General features: G+C 43.8%; 1 protein-coding gene and 1 pseudogene across 2 annotated transcripts in view; one reads left to right on the top strand and one right to left on the bottom strand.

Moving 5' to 3' along the window:
• Rigi (RNA sensor RIG-I) overlaps positions 1-17,847 on the bottom strand; it is a 43,216-nt gene that overhangs the window by 24,797 nt on the left and 572 nt on the right. The window contains exons 1-5 of one of the 2 annotated variants that reach the window (XM_057790989.1): positions 15,741-15,758; positions 7,740-7,874; positions 3,166-3,347; positions 2,158-2,302; positions 722-844 (exon numbers count right to left, since the gene is read on the bottom strand). In XM_057790989.1, coding sequence (XP_057646972.1) covers positions 722-844; positions 2,158-2,302; positions 3,166-3,347; positions 7,740-7,830 — 541 coding nt within the window. In that variant the 5' untranslated portion in view covers positions 7,831-7,874; positions 15,741-15,758. Of the gene's footprint in view, positions 1-721; positions 845-2,157; positions 2,303-3,165; positions 3,348-7,739; positions 7,875-15,740; positions 15,759-17,847 lie in introns of those variants that run through there. The other variant, XM_057790988.1, reaches the window with a different exon arrangement.
• Positions 4,126-4,501, top strand: LOC130888119 (non-histone chromosomal protein HMG-17-like; annotated as a pseudogene).

Here is a 17,847-nt window from a genome sequence, read left to right as displayed (position 1 = left end):
ACAGAAGGCACACAGCCTGCTCATCCACAGGCAGCCCTGAGATCCAGGCAGGACACTGAGCAAGTGGCTCATAAACAGAGGTACTATTGTAGAGTACAAGGCTGCTTTGGGATGTCACAGACACGGAAGTTCTGGGATCACCATAGTTATCAGAGGACACACACTGGAGATACACTCTCAGGGGTAGAAGGCAGATAAGATCAGCAGAGGCCGCGAAAGACAGGAACAGTGGTTCTGATTATGAAGTCACTATTGCCACACAAATTCCCTTTCCTTTCCTAATCATCCTTTAAAAGAAAATAAATAAAAGGATTTTCAAACGGCATCACATGCTGCAGAAAGCCCATTATGGAAAAGAACAAATGATGCCCGGTACCTAAAGGAGCGCAGGGATTCTGAGAACAAACGATGCCCGGTACCTGAAGGTGGGCAGGGATTCTGAGAACAAACGATGCCCGGTACCTGAAGGTGGGCAGGGATTCTGAGAACAAACGATGCCCGGTACCTGAAGGAGCGCAGGGATTCTGAGAACAAACGATGCCCAGTACCGGAAGGTGGGCAGGGATTCTGAGAACAAACGATGCCCGGTACCGGAAGGTGGGAAGGGATTCTGAGAACAAACGATGCCCGGTACCAGAAGGTAGGCAGGGATTCTGAGAACAAACGATGCCCGGTACCAGAAGGTTGGCAGGGATTCTGAGAACAAACGATGCCCGGGTACCTGAAGGAGCGCAGGGATTCTGACTGAGAACCTGACATTCTGGCTCCTCTTGTATGAAAATCTGTATGCTGGACGTCTCCATTTCATCATCTTCAACAGCTTTACTTTCGACCATTTTGAAACCTTTGTGAGATTGGAAAAAAAAAAAAAAAGGCTTAGAATCTTAATGTAATCTGACTATGGTTTTGGTTGTGAAAGCTCCGAAAAGTCCTAACACTAAAAACCTAAATTTCCATTGAGCTTTTACAACCATGCCCTTTCACTTTCTTAACAATCTATTTATTTATTTTTAATTCTTTAGTTTATTAATGAATTAATTGTGTGTGTCCCTCAGGGCACAGGGAGTATGTGGAAGGCGGAGGATAACTTTTGGGAATTAGTCCTCTCTATCATGTAGGTCCTAGAAGCGGAACTCAGGTCTTCCGGCTCAGTGACAGGAGGGAGCTTCTCTCTGCTGAGCCATCTCATGGGCCCCTTTCATTTCTTAAAGCAACGGGGAGAATCATTTCGAGTTTGCAGCTCAGTTTGGTGTTTGAATGCCAGTGTCCTTTAGAACCACGTGACTCCAAGTGTGGACCGTGCCGCTTAGGAGCAGTAGGCAGGGTGAAGCCCTCCCCACTCGGCAGCCCGTGTCAGGAACCCTTGCAAGAGATTCATTCCTGAGCACACGAAGGAGACACTCATGGCTTTCATCTCTGGCTAATCCATCGCCAAAGACACAGACAGTTCCTACAAGAATTTATGCTGTAAATAAAACTAGGTGAACACTAAAACTAGAAACTCTGGTTTTTATCAAACTCAGATTCAAAGTAAGAGTGAGTTTCCAAGCCGGGCGGTGGTGGCGCACGCCTATAATCCCAGCACTCGGGAGGCAGAGGCAGGCGGATCTCTGTGAGTTCGAGACCAGCCTGGTGTACAGAGCTAGTTCCAGGACAGGCTCCAAAGCCACAGAGAAACCCTGTCTCGAAAAAACCAAAAAAAAAAAAAAAAAAAAAAAAAAAAAGAGTGAGTTTCCAGAAGCCATATAAGACTGCCTTAATCACAGCAAATTCTTCATCCACTCCTGCTCTGCTGGTTCTGAATGGCTTCCAGGCAAGAGAACCAATCACTCTCTATTGTCCTCAATATTCAGCCTCTACTCTGGTAGGGAGATAAGTCTTGCAATTTGAAACATTAGGTCTAGAATTTTCAAGTTATTTCTCTGATAAATTTGTGCTGGAAACCCTTATTTTTCCTTCGCCAGAATCTTTGGGCTAGCAGGCTAATTCCCTCCTAGAACTCAGCCTCCCGATGCTCATTCCCTAGGGATGTAGCCTTGGGTATCTGAAGAGAGCAGAGTCTCTCATGAAAAGTAAATTCTGATAGAATGTGGCAAGTCCCAGTGAGGATGGTGAGGGGCATGGTATGGTCCAAGGCTCTTTCCTGAAGCACCCCACCTTCAACAATCCACAGTTCACTGAACGTGCTGTTTTCTTTCTCCAAAGCCAATTTCAAAACCTTGGGCCAGTTCTCCTTATCCGATCTGAGAAGACATTCAACCATCTTCTCTGCACCTGCCATCATCCCTTTGGTGAAGCAGATCTGAGCGAGACAAACGCAGCACACCGTGATCAGTTAGCTCTGTCTTCGCTGAAAAAAATATCTAATCAGGTAGCATTTGACCAAAATCACCGTGAGGTTCACATCATTTTGCCCCATCCCGTACAAGCTTTTAAGATATTCTTTCCTTCACCTTTGTCCTTTGTATGTGATATCAATAGATCAAGCCAAATGTTCTCATCTTCTGAATCCTGACATCCATTACCATCAGCAATCCCAGGGCAAAAAAGCTAACCCGTATGACAACCATTCACACAAAGAGGACATCAGCACACAGAGCTATTTGAAAGGCTCCAACCACACAACAATAAATATTTTACAGAGTAGGTATTCTATGACTTTTATGTCTAATGATAACTAAAATGTACTGTGTATATGTTATTATGCATCAAGCTGACATAAGCATTGTTATGTGTGTTACCTCCTTTAATCCTACCAGCATGTAGTTAAGGTACATTTTTCTTACTTTAGACATGAAAAAAACAGATGCTAAAGGAATTGCCCAGGATTGCATCACTAGTAACTGAGGGACGATTATAATAAATGTATCTATGTCCAAGAGCCTATCATTTCTTCTTTTCATTCATTGTACTGTTCAGTGTGCTTTGTGTGTGCATAAAACACTATTGGGAGAGAGACTAACAAGGCAACTTTAACTGAGAACAGGCTAAACTTCAAATAGGAAAATGATCCCATTCACATTAAAAATTCTTTTCTAGTCATTCCATCTTCTAGTTGAGGTCTTTTATGGGTTTCAATTATCCTTTGAGGGCCTAAAACAAGACAGAACCATTTCCATGAGTCTCAGCATTTTTCTCTAAACTTGGTCCTTTGCATTAATTTACCTGTCTGATTTCTTCACATTCCTGATTAATCAAGCATTCAGACAATTCAGGAAGGATATCTGTTGGGTTGATTCTGGTCTTAAATTCTGGTTGTAAACGCTGCAAAAGTAATCTGTGTTCCTCTAACTTTTCAAGTTTTTGGAAATCCCAACTTTCGATGGCTTCATAAAGTCCACAGTAACCTGAAAAGAAAGAAAAGTGGGGATTCTTAAATGAGCCCAACATTAAAAAAAAAAAAAAAAAAAAAAAAAGCTTTGACCATCAAAACCATAGGAATTCTGTTTGAATCCATGGTAAGAGACCTCAAATCCATGGTGCCAGAGCCACGTGTTTTTGCCTTTTATTTCCTCAGGCATTTAGTCACAGCAGTGAAGTTCAACTAATACAACTATCCATGATTGTTCCACAAAGAAATAGCATTTATTTTTGGCACCCAACCGTTCAGGTCTTCCCAAATTCATTACCTTTCAGGGTAAAGTCCTAAGAACAGATGTGAAGCCTTGTATTTGACCTCAGTATTAAATCTTCAAAATGCTTCCATGTGCCATAGCAACAACCCGCAATTTAATTTTTAAAGATATTTATTTATTTTATGTGTGTCTATGTGTACCATGGGTGTGTCTGTTGCCTGCGGAGAGAAGAAGAGGGTGCCAAATCCCTGGAACTGGAGTTACAGATGTTTGTGAGCCATCATGTGAGGGCTGGGAACCAAGCCTGGGTCCTCTGCAAGAGCAGCAAATGCCCAGAGCCACAGAACCACATTTTTAGTGCCCAATTTACTTTTAAATTAGTCAAATTCAGGAGCAGTGTGAAGAAGCAGCGAGAACGACCCCCGGACGGACCCGAGCTGCGCACCGCTGCAGCCCCGCGTTCAGCGCCGACGTTCCACCCCCCTACCCCCCACCCCCCTACTCCCTACCCCCCCACCCCCCCACCCCCCACTCCCCACCCGCCGCCGCCATGCCCAAAAGAAAGGCTGAAGGGGATACTAAAGGAGATAAAGCCTAAAGGAGATAAAGCCAAGGTGAAGGACGAGCCACAGAGAAGATCGGCAAGGTTGTCCACTAAACCTGCTTGCTCCTCCAAAGCCAGAACCCAAACCTAATAAAAAGGCCCCTGCAAAGAAGGGAGAGAAGGTACCCAAGGGGAAGAAGAGGAAGGCCGATGCTGGTAAGGATGCCAATAATCCTGCAGAGAATGGAGACGCCAAAACAGACCAGGCACAAAAAGCTGAAGGTGCTGGAGACGCCAAGTGAAATGTGTGCGTTTTTGATAACTGTGTACTTCTGGTGACTGTACAGTTTGAAATACTATTTTTTATCAAGTTTTATAAAAATGCAGAATTTAAAAAAAAATTAGTCAAATTCATCACGTTTATCTTCTTAATAGGAATTAGTAAAAAAGACAAGAGGAAATGTGAATCTTACTTCCTGCTCTTGAAGATCCTTCCTTCCATACCATTTCAAGAAAAGATTATGCCAATGAACAAATCAAGGGGGGGGGGGGAATGACTTCCAATTAGAATAACCCAAGAAAGTAGAAAGTGTAAAAAGACAAGATCTCCTGAGTAAATTGGGAGCATGGGGACCTTCGGGGAGGATTGAAGGGGGGAGGGGGAGAGGCAGGGAGGGGAGCAAAGAAAAATGTAGAGCTCAATAAATATCATAAGAGAGAGAGAGAGAGAGAAGTAACCCATGAATGTCTCACTCTAAGGTGCCTGAACAGACTCCCCAGGCTTCCCTGCCTCTAAGACCCACATTTACTTCATTCAGTAGCCTGGGAAGGCAATGGGTTTTATTTCTCCATAGCCAGGAAACTAACAAAACAGCCCCAGGACCAGGGAAGAAGGTCCAGTATGTGAAGAGCTCACCGCACAAGCGTGAGGACCTGAGTTCAGTCCCCAGCTCTCTCATGTCAACAGCCAGGTGTAGCAGTGTGGCCCTACATAATCCCACCAGTCTAGCCAAAATGGTTAAACTCCGGGTTCAATGAGAGACCCAGAATCAAAACCTAAGGTGAAAAGCTCCTAAGGAAGACACTCAATGTCAACCTCTGGCCTACACAAAAGTGTCCTCAGACGTGTACACACACACATAAACACATGCGCATGTTCATCCCCTACCTTCTCCAACTGACCTCCCCACACCCACACACAAAGAAACTTTGCCACTACGAAAAGGAATCCCCTGGATTCTGTTAGGACAATCTCAATATGCTATTGCCCCTGCAGTGTCTTGTCACGCTGCCATGAAACGTTAGCAAGGAGGAAAAGAAATGTGCATAAGCCATATCCAGCAAACACCAGCACTCATGACATGTCTGATACACAGGTACATGTCTGAGACACAGCCACTACATGCCTGACACACAGCTACATGTCTGATGCATAGTTAAATGTCTGACACACAGCCGCTACACGTCTGATGCACGGCCACTCTATGTCACTCATCTTCAGAAAGCCATACATGTTCAGGAGAGTGCACATACCACTTATTTTTCATAACTTCTTAAGTTATTTTATATGTGTTATTTCCATATATTATTTAGAAAGTTCAAAAAAATAGTAATGGCTAATATATTTAAAATATATAATCTCATTCACGGTTTTATTGTAGTTAAAAAATTATAAAATTTACCACCTAACCACTTTTAACTAAGTTCAGCAATGTCGAGTAAATTGATTATGACAAAAGGAGCTCAAGGGTGTTTTCCTCGTAAGTCTATGCCCATGAGCAAGGCCTTTACCCCTCGCTCCATCTCCTGCAAACACCATTCTGTTCCTATGGCTCAGAGTCGGTTTGGCGTGGGTGGAACACTTACAGCACCGTGGCTCACTTACTTAGCGCAACCGTCTCAAGGTTCACCCACGTGGTGGCATAAATGAGCTTCCCTTCCTCTGGAGAACTAGAAAGGATTCTGCTGTAGGCGTGTACCATGTGTTTTTCTCCTTACATTTTATTTGTTTTTTAACTGTTTATTCATTCCGTGGTGCTGAGATACGTTTGAGTCTAAGGCCTCACCATGACCTGGGGGAGCGCTACCACCTGAACGGATACTATTTGGGATAAAGGCTGTTTGCACGGCTTGTATCTTAGCTGTGGTGGGAAGAGCAGCTATGAACACGAGTGCAGAATTCGCTCTTCAAAGCTTTGTTTTAATTCTTTAGGGGAAAATTCCAGGTATGGATCTTCTGGATAATGCAATGGGTGTTTGTTTGTTTGTGTTTGTTTTTAGGAAACTCTAGTTTCCACAGCAGCGCTACCATTTTATAGTCTACAAACAGTGCACAAACCTTAGAGTTTCCCCCACATCCTCACAGGGGTAATGGGTATGCAGCAGTAACTCGCTGGAGACTTCCCTCCTATTTCATTGAGGATGAGTGACTTTGAGCATCTTTTCACATGTGTGATGGCTAGTTGTATGTCTGGAGAAATGTCAAATCCTTTCTTTGTATTAGGAGTGGGACAGGGCGGGGGCACCCCAGTGTCACAGCGCATGTGTGGAGGCTGGAGAACTATCTGCAGGAGCTGGTTCTCCCTTCGCACCGTGTGTTGAGGCAGCGTCTCTCTTTTTGTTTCTGCCATATACAAGGCTAGCTGGACCATGAGCTTCTGGGCCTCCCTTCTGTCTCTACCCCATCTCATGTAAGAATGTTGGGGATTCAGATGCACACGGCTGAATCCAGCTTCTTCATGTGGGTTCTGGGAACCCAATCCTGTGCAGCAAGCCCTCTCATGAGCTGAGCCCTCTTACCAGCCCTCCTGTGCAGCCAATCCACTTTGTCTATTATTTTAACGAGGTTTCCTCTGTTGAGTTACAGGAGTTCCTAATATTATATAATATATTTCCTATATATTATAGATAATAATCCCTCATCAAATGCATGATTTGTAAACATTTTCTCCCATTCTACGGGTTGATCTTCCACCCTGGAAGTTGTGAGCTTTGATGTGCAAAGATTTTCAGCTTTTATGCAGCCCCATTTGTCTCTTTGTGTTCTTCCTGACTATGTGCTTGACATCATGCCTGCAAACGGACATGCTTCACCCTTCATGTTCCAATATACATGTTTTAAAATTCCCATAATATAGATGTTTAACTTATCAACTCCTTCCGTCTTTGTCGGAGTGGTCACAAGGCATTTGTTTGCTTCCCTAACAATGTGTTTAGTTTGGCTCAGGTGGAACTTTATAGCTATGGCAGCTTATGCTATAAAATTTAATGCCGCATGCCTCCAATTCAGCGGGATTGTCATTCACGTTCACACAGCTGCGCCGCGGCATAATGGGCCTCTGTGTCAACACTATAAAAGCGACTTACTCGTTCTCCTCTTGAAAGACATTGGTTTCTAGTAACACGGTCGCCTCTCCCCCAGTTAAAACAATCCTGTAGGTTCCTGTGGATGTTTCTGGTAGATAATTCTATCATCTGCCTGAAAATGGTCCTTACCTGTCCTTGAACAATGAGGCATGAACTACACATAGACGCCTCAAAATTAATCCCTTTTCCCTTACGGCATTTGAACTCAGTAGAGTAAAGTAACTCTGGTTTGTGAGTGAGAAGAAGGAACCAACCTGCACTGTACAGGGCATCCAAAAAGGCCCGGAACCAGCCTTCCGTCTGCAGCTGCAGCAGGTACTGGAGGAACAGGGAGGCAGCTTCCATGGGGCCCTTGTTGTTTTTCTCAGCTTGGATGAACTGGACCACCTCTGCAATCAGAAGCCAGGACAGGTGAGCAGCCTGCAGAACCACTCCTCACTGGAGGCGAAACAGGCCAGCCCCTCCCACCTGGGCTGGAAGTCATAACCACACAGCAGAAGCAGCTTTGGGAAGCAGCAGACTCTGCTCATTCATCAACACACACTTCCCATCCTTTACACAAGCGGGTGCAGAGCTCCGAGCGTGCACTCCGCGAAACGAGTGTCTTCAAGACTTTTGAAAATAAATAAATAAATAAACAAACAAACAAACAAACAAATAAATAGGTAAATAAGCAAGCTCCCCGAAGTTGGCAGAAGTCACAGTGGAGGGTGTTACATAGAAGGAAGCAATGGCTGGACTAAGAGGGTGGGGTGGGACCTCATGCGTCAGTAATCTGTGCAGCAGATGCAGTAAGCAGCTTGAATTAAGAGTACATTTGTGATCTTTTGTTCTGGGTTCTTGCTAGAGTGAAAAATACAGCAGAAAAATGGAAAAAGAGGGCGCTAAAGAGACCAGTGAGAACAGGGGGCAGGAAACACTAGCAATTGCTAGCTTCAAAATGGTATTCATTTTGAATAGACATGCTAACTCTACCTAGGAAGTCAACAAACCACTCTCCGACTGTGGTCCCACATAGGCAATTTTTTCCATAGCAGATAGAGTACAAATTCCAAAGGAGGGAGCCAGCTGCCAGTGTGGTTTTTGGTGCATTCTTAGAGACTAGGAGACCCGGCCTGCAACACTTAACAAAGGTATCTGGAAAGAGCAAGGAGAGGAAGTCTTCTGCCTTAGCTCTCCTTTAAGGATCTCTATCAACAGCAAAGTTCCTGTTAACAGTCACACTTTCTCTAGTCAAGGGGAGAACTTGGTGGACTTTAGAGTCTGGACTCCACCCCAACTATTGAATTACAGTAAAAAGAAGCCCTATACCTATTTCGCAACCACTCTGGTCTCTCTTCCCTTTGCATTAGACAGTCACTGACCAACTTCACAGATTTTATTATTCCGGATTTTTCAGGCCTTGTAAGGCAAGTACTCTACCATGGAGCTATTGCCCCGGCTCTTATCTGGACATCTATGTGAGTGCTTTCATGCAGCATATGGTCTTTGCAACTGGCATCTTTCCTTTAACATGTTTTCAGGTTCATTCATCTTGTACATGCTATCATTCCTTCCTTTAATAAAAAAAATATAAGAAAATAACAAGCCAATGGAATCCCGTTGCTCGGTAGGCACTGGGTCCGTGTCTACTCTTTGGGTATTATAAATAGAAACGCAATGAGTGCTTCTCTTGGTCACTAGCTGTTGCTGTGAAGAGATGTCATGACTGTGGCAACTCGTATTAAAAAGCATTAATTGGGGGCTGCGTCGGGGAGTAAGTCCATTGTCATCATGGCAGGGAGGAGGACCTCACGCATGGTGCTGCAGCAGTACCTGAGAGCTACATCCTGATCTGCAGGGAGAGAGAGAGAGGGAGGGAGGGAGACCGGGATTAGCGTGGGCTTTTGAGACCTCACCCAGTGACATTTCCTACACCGAGGTGCACCTACTCCAACAAGGCCACACTTCCTACTTCTTCTAATCCTTTCAAACAGTTCCTCCACTCTGGTGACTGAGCAGTCAGATATATGAGCCCATGGGGGTCCGTCTCATTCAGACAGCCACAGTGCTCATAGACAGGTTTGTGCAAACACGCTTCTCTTAGGTACATATAGATGTGAGACTGCTGGGCCATGCGGTAGCTTGTTTGAACAGAGTGCAGAATGGATAAATCATTTTCCAAAGAAGCCGTGCAATTTTGCAACCCCACTAGCAATCTGAGATTGATTTTCTACACATCCTAACTGGTGCCTGTGACCATCTTTCTCCTTAAGCCATCTGTATGAGTTGCCTGTGGCTGCAGCGACACCTTGACACAAACCACATAGCTTAAGGCAATAGAGACACTTTTGCACAACTCTAAGCCTGTACATCCGAAATCAAGGTCTTGGTGGGGCGATGCTTCCATGGAGGACTAGAGGAAAGCGCTTCCCTTGCCCTTACAGCTTGGGCGGCCATCAGGATTCCTCATGCCCTCCAGTCTCTGCCCATCTTCACACTGCGTCTCCGCAGCTGGCTTGTAGGTCTCTCCCTACACCTTCCCTCTATCTCCACAAAGCGTCTTCTTGGTCTTTGTGCCTTCACATCTTATAAGGGCAGATCTTCACATCTTATCAGTCGCATAGCATACCACCTTACTCCAATTGGACCCCACTTTACCTCTGCAAAGACCCCATCTCCAAATAAGATCATGTTCTGAGCTACCTGGAATTAGCACCCCAGCATAATTCAACTCACAACAGCGATTGATCCGGTCACTTCTAGCTTCCCTGGGTCCACAGTCTTACCTTTGAGTCCTAACATCTGCCCTATTGCTCACAGCTGTGCTCTTGCCTTCTGTGACATGATCTTCCTTTAGACCAGCTGCCACTGATACGCCACAACGACGAGATTTATCCCAGACACAGCAGAGGCCTTCCAGGTTAAGCTGTCTTGTCAGATCCTGGGCAGTTCAGACTCTGCACTTTGTGGGACTCATCCTGCTGCCTACCATACCCAATACGGCTGCTTACAAGTCAGTGATAATTCCATCAAGATCGCCGGGATTTCAACGCAGAGAAAAGCCCGTCTTTTGGGGAAATCAACAGCTCCCACTGTTTACTATTCTGGGGCCCCCATGTGATGTTATCCTCAGCTTCCCAAGGTAGAGGCTTTTAAAGCTCCTCTCTGTGGAGCCTCTGGCATTGTATATGATAACTGTGCGCTTATCATCTTCTTCCTAACACTGTTACATGGACAGGTTTCATTCTACTAAACATGTGTCCAGAAGGTGTCACTAAGAAATGGATGCTGAGAATACTACCCATCCAGTGCTCCTCTAGGGTGGGGGTGAGCATGTGACTCCAAAGGAACTCTGAAAAGACTATAGCCCACAGCCAGGCCTACTCTGAAACTGCCTGGAAAGCCTGGGGATCAGCAAAGTCCTGCACTACACAGGGAAGCACATAGTTTTCCAGAAGAAATGTGCCAATAGTTCTCTCACGAGGTGGAGCCAGTGCCCACAGTCATAAATGCAATTTGAAAGGGTTATAATGAGCCGGGCGGTGGTGGCGCACGCCTTTAATCCCAGCACTCAGGAGGCAGAGGCGAGTGGATCTCTATGAGTTCGAGGCCAGCCTGGTCTACAAGAGCTAGTTCCAGGACAGGCTCTAAAACTACAGCGAAACCCTGTCTCCAAAAACATAACAAAATAAAAAAACAAAACAAAAAAAAAGGGAAAGATTTTAATGAAAAAGAAGGACATGGAGCATGTATGAGTAAATTCCCACTGTCTTCGGCAAAAAATGTAAGTCTAAAATCCTATACCCAGCCATAGTATTTATTAGTGTCCCAGGTTCCTCAATGCATCCTTATTGATAGGATATATTTGTTACAAAATTAAGGTCAACCAATAGAATCCAGAGCTCCTAAAGGAGCCAGTGCAAGGAAGAAATGGCAAGGTAAAGAATAGAGAATGTTACTAATCTAACAGAAAATTGAGAAAGAGAGATCAAAATATTTATGGGAAAATATGATAAATTATAAAAACATGGGGGCTGAAGAAATGGCTCAAAGGTTAAGAGCACTGGCTGCTCTTCCAGAGGTCCTGAGTTCAATTCCCAGCAACCACATCATGGCTCACAGCCATCTCTCATGAGATCTGGTGCCCTCTTCTGGCACCCAGACATACACGGAGACAGAATGTTGTATACATAATAAATAATTAAAAAATTAAAAAAATACACATTGTGATTTAAAAAAGAAATAAGTAAAATATTTCTGGGCTGGAGAGATGGCTCAGAGGATAAAATCACTAGCTGCTCTTCCAGAGGTCACGAGTTCAATTCCCAGCAACCACATGGTGGCTCACAACCATCTGTAATGAGATCTGGTGCCCTCTTCTAGCATACATGGAGGCAGAATGGTGCATACATAAACAAATAAATACAAAAAACAAAAAAAGAGCCTATCTTCTGAACGTTCTCACCTTTAAGTGACCTCCTCATGTTCCTCCTCTTAAAAAAAAAAATACAACCAAACAAGATACAACTAACTTCTTTTTTAAAAAACTCAGGACCTCATATAGCCTAGATGAGGGCTTTACCACTGGGCCACACTCCCAGCCTCATCTAAACAACTTTATCATAATCTTTTGGAGGGAGAGGAGATAGGTAAAAGGAAAAATAACAGCTCTGGAACCCCAAGGCCACGTTCTCAGCACAAAGGAGACTGATTTGCTCCAGAGGGACAGAGGGCAGGGACAAGGGACAACACAGGAGACAGAGGAGAAGGGAGAAGGGAAAAGGAACAAGGGACATAGGAAAGGAATATTTGTCCCAGAGGACAAAGGGCTGCTTCTGGATAGAGAGGAGACAGACATTGCCCATAGGCAAATGGTTTATAAAGGTACAAGGGGAACCAGCATGTTAGGATGAGGTGTTTGATTCTAACTGGGCATGTTAACTAGGTGAGCCAAAGGGGGCTTCTGATTGCTGGACCCCAGTACTCTGATAGTGGACTTTGGTAGTTGGCCTCAGGAGGAGGAAGTGGCCAAACAAGGAAATAGACCTTGGTGGCTAGCTTCAGGAATGTAATCTACAGGTTTTTTTTTTTTTTTTTTCCAAGAAGGCAGAGGGAATAGGGGAGAAGGGCAAGGTGTGTATTTGGTGTCTGTGTGTGGGTTGTGTGCCTGTGAAGAGGGTGTCACATCCCGTGGAACTGGAGTTATAGGCGGCCTGATTCGGGAGCTGGGAACCCAAGCCGGGCCCTCTGCAAGAGCCGTGCGTTCTCCCCGCTGCTGAGTCGTCTCCATCACCCTAAGTCTTAAGCTACATCTCCTCTTCACATCCCACACCCTCTCTCTTGGAAGGGTTGTTGACTCATTTTGGGAACTCAATTTGTAAGAACCCTTTGTGTCTTAGGCAAAGGCTGCATTTCTGTTTGTCCTGGAATATGAAATCATGATGCACCTTCCTGCAGGAGGACTGAAGGAGGCTTAGCTGATAGCTTAAATGTGGAATGTGGGCGTTGATTGGTAGCTTTACTTTTAAAAATGGCTAGCAATATTTTGATTTTCTTTCGGTTAAGAGTTACTTAAATGTACTATTTTGTTATTACTCTTTATTTGCTTTTTTGAGTGCGTGTATGTGTGTGTATGTGTGAGTATGTGTGTGAGTGTGTGTGTATGTGTGTGTGTGTGTGTGTTGCATGCGTATGCCATGGCAGATGTGCAGAAATGCCAGGGAACAATTTGCAGGAGCTGGTTCTCTCCTTCCACTATATGGCCTTGGCATCAAACTCAGATCATCAGGTTTGGCAGGAAGTGCCTTTACCTATGAGGCCGTCTTGTGGTTCCAAATTACGATGTTTGGAAATTATTTAAGTAATTTTTAAAAGTCCTGTGATTAATTCTGGGAATATAGAATACTTGTCAATAATTTAGTATCATGGACATGTATTCTCAAAATTCTCAAACATCATTATTTCCATCACATAGACATAGAAACTGAAACAGATTTAAAATGTTTTTCTGGGGGGCCTGAGCCTGAAAATTAAAGGATAAATTTATAGAAGCCGTGCTTCAGAACCTTTGCTAAGTATTTAAGTAGTACAGTATCTGAGAAAGCTTACCCATTGGAGGAGGCTGATATACTCTCCTTTTATAGGGCAAATCTGTGTAGTGGACTCTCAGTCATTCTTACTACATTAAACAGTGCCTATATCTTCTTCTTCCATATTAATAAACTAATTTAACAGTATTGTTAAGATGCTTGGTAATACCCCATTTCTTGAGTTATATGATGCCCTGTCATATTTATTACCCAACAAAGCTGCATTGTGGTGCCAGGTGGTGGTGACGCACACCTTTAGTCCCAGCACTCAGGAGGCAGAGGCAAGGGAATCTCTGAGTGAGTTAGAGGCCAGCCTGGTCTGCAGAGCTAATTCCAGGACATCCAGGGCTACACAAAGAAATCCTGTTTCAAAAAACACACAACAACAAGTCTTAATACTTCTAATCCTTTCAAACAGTGCCGCTCCCTGAGGCATTCTGATGGGGCCATTCTTATACAAACTACCACAGGGGTCTCAGGAAGACCTAATTCTGCCTATAGAGAATCTTAGCTCTTTAAAGACAGGCTACAACCTACAGCCTATAATCCACAACTAGCAAGAGCCTTCCTTGCATCATCCTGTTTTATACTTTCTGGTTCCTGGTTAGTTTAAGTTACTAAACATGATATTTTTCCCCCTTTCTAGAAAATGAGACTAGTGTAATCATCTTTAACCTCTGGTCAGCATTTTAAAAATATCAACATGATGCCGGGCGGTGGTGGCACACGCCTTTAATCCCAGCACTTGGGAGGCAGAGGCAGGCGGATCTCTGTGAGTTCGAGACCAGCCTGGTCTACAAGAGCTAGTTCCAGGACAGGCTCCAAAGCCACAGAGAAACCCTGTCTTGAAAAACCAAAAAAAAAAAAAAGAACTTAAAAATATCAACATGAAATATGATATCTTCTTCCTCCTCGCTTCTGTGGCAAGGAATTTCATATGCATTTATTACTATTTCTCTTTATTGATTTATTATTTAAACCAAACTATTACTTTAAAACTCTTAGCTAAACTAACAAAAAGAGAGGACCCACATTAACAAACTTAGAGATTTTAAAAAAAAAGCTTTTAGGGACTGGAGAGATGGCTTAGCAGTTACGAGCACTGACTATTCTTCCAAAAGACCCTGGTTCAATTCCCAGCTCCCACATGGCAGCTCACAACTGTCTGTAATTCCAATTTGAGGAGACCCAATACCCTCACACAGACATACACTCAATGTGCATAAAATAAGAATAAATTATTTTTTTTAAAAAAAAAAGTAATTTAAGCAGGGTGGTGGCGCACGCCTTTAATCCCAGCACTAGGGAGGTAGAAACAGGTGAATCTCTGTGAGTTCAAGACCTGCCTGGTCTGTAAGAGCTAGGTCCAGGACAGGCATCAAAACTACACAGAGAAACCCTTTCTCAAAAAACCAAAAAGTCTAATTAAATGCACAAAATCATTAGGAGGTACATGGAAAATTTGTACTTAAACAAACTAGAAGAAACTGACAAATTCCTAGCCACTTGCAGCCCATCCAAATTTAATCAGGAGGATATAACCAAACAGGTCTATAACAAAAAATGAGATTGAAACAGTAATAAAAAAGAAGTTTCCCAACAAAGGAAAGCCTAGAACTAGACGGATTCACTGCTGAATAATTCTACCAAACCTTTAAAGAAAAGCCGACATAAATATTCTTCAACACATCCCATAGACCAGAAGGGTTAGGGAGGCACATTCTACGGCTAGCATTACTCTGACAGCACAATCAGATTAGTACACGGCAGGAAGGAGAGAGGGAGGGAGGAAGAAAAAACCTTTTTTCTGACGAACATACAAGCCAGTAGCTTTCTGACATGCCTTTAGCAAACTTGGCGAGAAAGAAACCAGAATAGGGGGTTACTAATCGCAATAGCCTCAAACAAACAACAAGCCCTAACCAGAGTTCAAAGACTACTACACTGCAAGCGTCCAAGACAGAAAAAACAAAGAACAAAACAAAACAATAGCTTTCATCTTAAAGGGAATAAGGGACAGACAGTTTATTCTGGGGCCATTTTCAGTGACCATGGCTCAGGAATACAGATTTAGGCTACCCCAAACTCTATGTTCCAAATGGAAGCAGTCTTAGGAATTTTCATCCATCCATCCATCCATCCATCCATCCATCCATCCATCCATCCATCTATCCATTTACCCACCCACTGTTGGACTTTTAGGTTGGTTCTATCTCCAGTCATTGTGAATCATCAGGTGTCTGCCCCCACTCCATCCCCCACTATTCTCCTTTCTTGCTTCCCCCTGCTATTTTCTCTGCTCCAAAAAAGTTGCCATGGTGAGACCAGCCTGCTTCTTTGTCTCTCTGCTCTGGACTCTCCCAGATGCCTCTGCTTGCTTGCTCGCTCTCTCACACATCTATAATAAAAAAAAACCTTCCCCTAAGCGTGAAGCCGCTATTTCAGGGGTTCTCACTGTCCTCGCTGACATGAAAAAGTGCAGAGATAGACACAGGTGTGTAAGCCTTTCTGTGCTATGTTGGATTTTGAGTTCTTTTTATTTGTTTGTTTGTTTGTTTTTTGTTTTTTTTTTCAAGACAAGACAAGGTTTCTCTGTAGCTTTGGTGCCTGTCCTAGAACTAGATCTTGCAGACCAGGCTGGCCTCGAACTCACAGAGATCTGCCAGCCTCTATGTCCCAAGTGCTGGGATTAAAGGTGTGTGCCGCCACCACCACCCAGCTTCCTCCACATTCTTGTCAGCATTTGTTGTTACCTGATTCCTTGCTAGACAGCTGAGCTGATTGGGGTGCATTGATAATGATAATGATAGCCTTGGCTATCTGTTAATGATAGCCTTGGCTATTTTGGGTCGTTTGTGCTTCTTTTTTTTTTTTTTTTTTTTAATATACAATGGCAAACCTACAAACAGTATTGTTCTAAATAGGAGAAACTGAGAGCATTTTCTCTAAAATCTGGAACGAGACAAGGGTGCTTGTTCCTTCTCCTATTATTCAATATAGCGCTTGAAGTCTCAGCTAGAACAATACAAGAGACATAAATAAAACTGACCCAGCTAGGAAAGGAAGAAGTCAAGTTATCTCTATTTGCAGACAATATAATCCTAAAAGGACCCCAAAGACTCCACGAGAAAACTCAGCCCTCACAAAAACTTTCACCAGAGTGACAGGATACGCAGTACACATGGAGAAAACGGTAGCTTCTCCTACATACCAATAACAGCCTTGCCCAGGAAGAAGTGGGGAAAGAGGGGATGTCATCCACAAGAGCTTCAAACAAACAAACTCTAACCAAAAGAGGCGAAAGGCTACTACAGGCTAAACTTTCAAGACACCAAAGAAACAAATTCATGAAGACAGCAGAAGATAAAAAGATCTCCCAAGATGGGCAGAATTAGTACTATACAAATAGATATAGTACCAAGAGCAATGTACAGATTCAACATAATCCACATTTAAAAAAAAATCTCAATCTTCACATCATCTTTACAGACTATTAAAAAAAAATCCTAAAATTCATGAAACTGAAAAGGCCTCCTGAGAGGGAAGGAAGATTCCTTAGACGGGGAAGAGAGGGAGAGAGAGATGGACCACACGTGGTGGCGCACACCTTTAATCCCAGCACTTGGGAGGCAGAGGCAAGCAGATCTCTGTGAGTTCGAGGCCAGTCTGGTCTACAAGAGCTAGTTCCAGGACAGGCTGGAGCAACACAGAGAAACCCTGCCTCAAAAAGCCAAAAGAAAAAAGAAAGAGAAAAAGAAAAAGAAAGGGAGAGAGAGAGAGAGAGAGAGAGAGAGAGAGAGAGAGAGAGAGAGGAAAATGAAAGCAGAACAGGGGACCATTTGGGGGAGGGAAGGAAACTAATCAGAGAGGAAGGAATGATAAGATTAAAAGAATGGAAGTCACACCACTTGTAAACTGAGGTGTCTTGTGTGGGTTTCCTGTCCTCAGGGTTCAAGGCTAGTCCAGTCACTAGGGTGTCTTTTTCTACTTCTCACTAGCAGAACTGGGAGTGGGGACCCTGAGGGGTTTTCTCTGCCTCACTGAACATACTGTTTAAACCGCAGAGCAAAGAAGCCCCGGGATTAACCTGCAGTTTGCATTACCGTCCAAAACCAGGACAGACAGCAAGGACTAGTCAAATGAAAAGTAACAACTGTCACCCGGTCGCCTCCCATCACCCCTCGGAGGATATCTCCGTTTGCTCATCTCGGGTGGAAGCACTCGTGACAATCTACAAAGGGTATCAATCGAGTCTCAAAAAAAAAAAAAAAAAAAAGCTGGACATGAAACA

The sequence above is a fragment of the Chionomys nivalis genome, chromosome 16, assembly GCF_950005125.1.
Source record: "Chionomys nivalis chromosome 16, mChiNiv1.1, whole genome shotgun sequence".
NCBI classification, from domain to species: domain Eukaryota; kingdom Metazoa; phylum Chordata; class Mammalia; order Rodentia; family Cricetidae; genus Chionomys; species Chionomys nivalis.
Note: the sequence above shows the minus strand (reverse complement) of the source record. Positions and strands in the feature narration are given on the sequence as shown.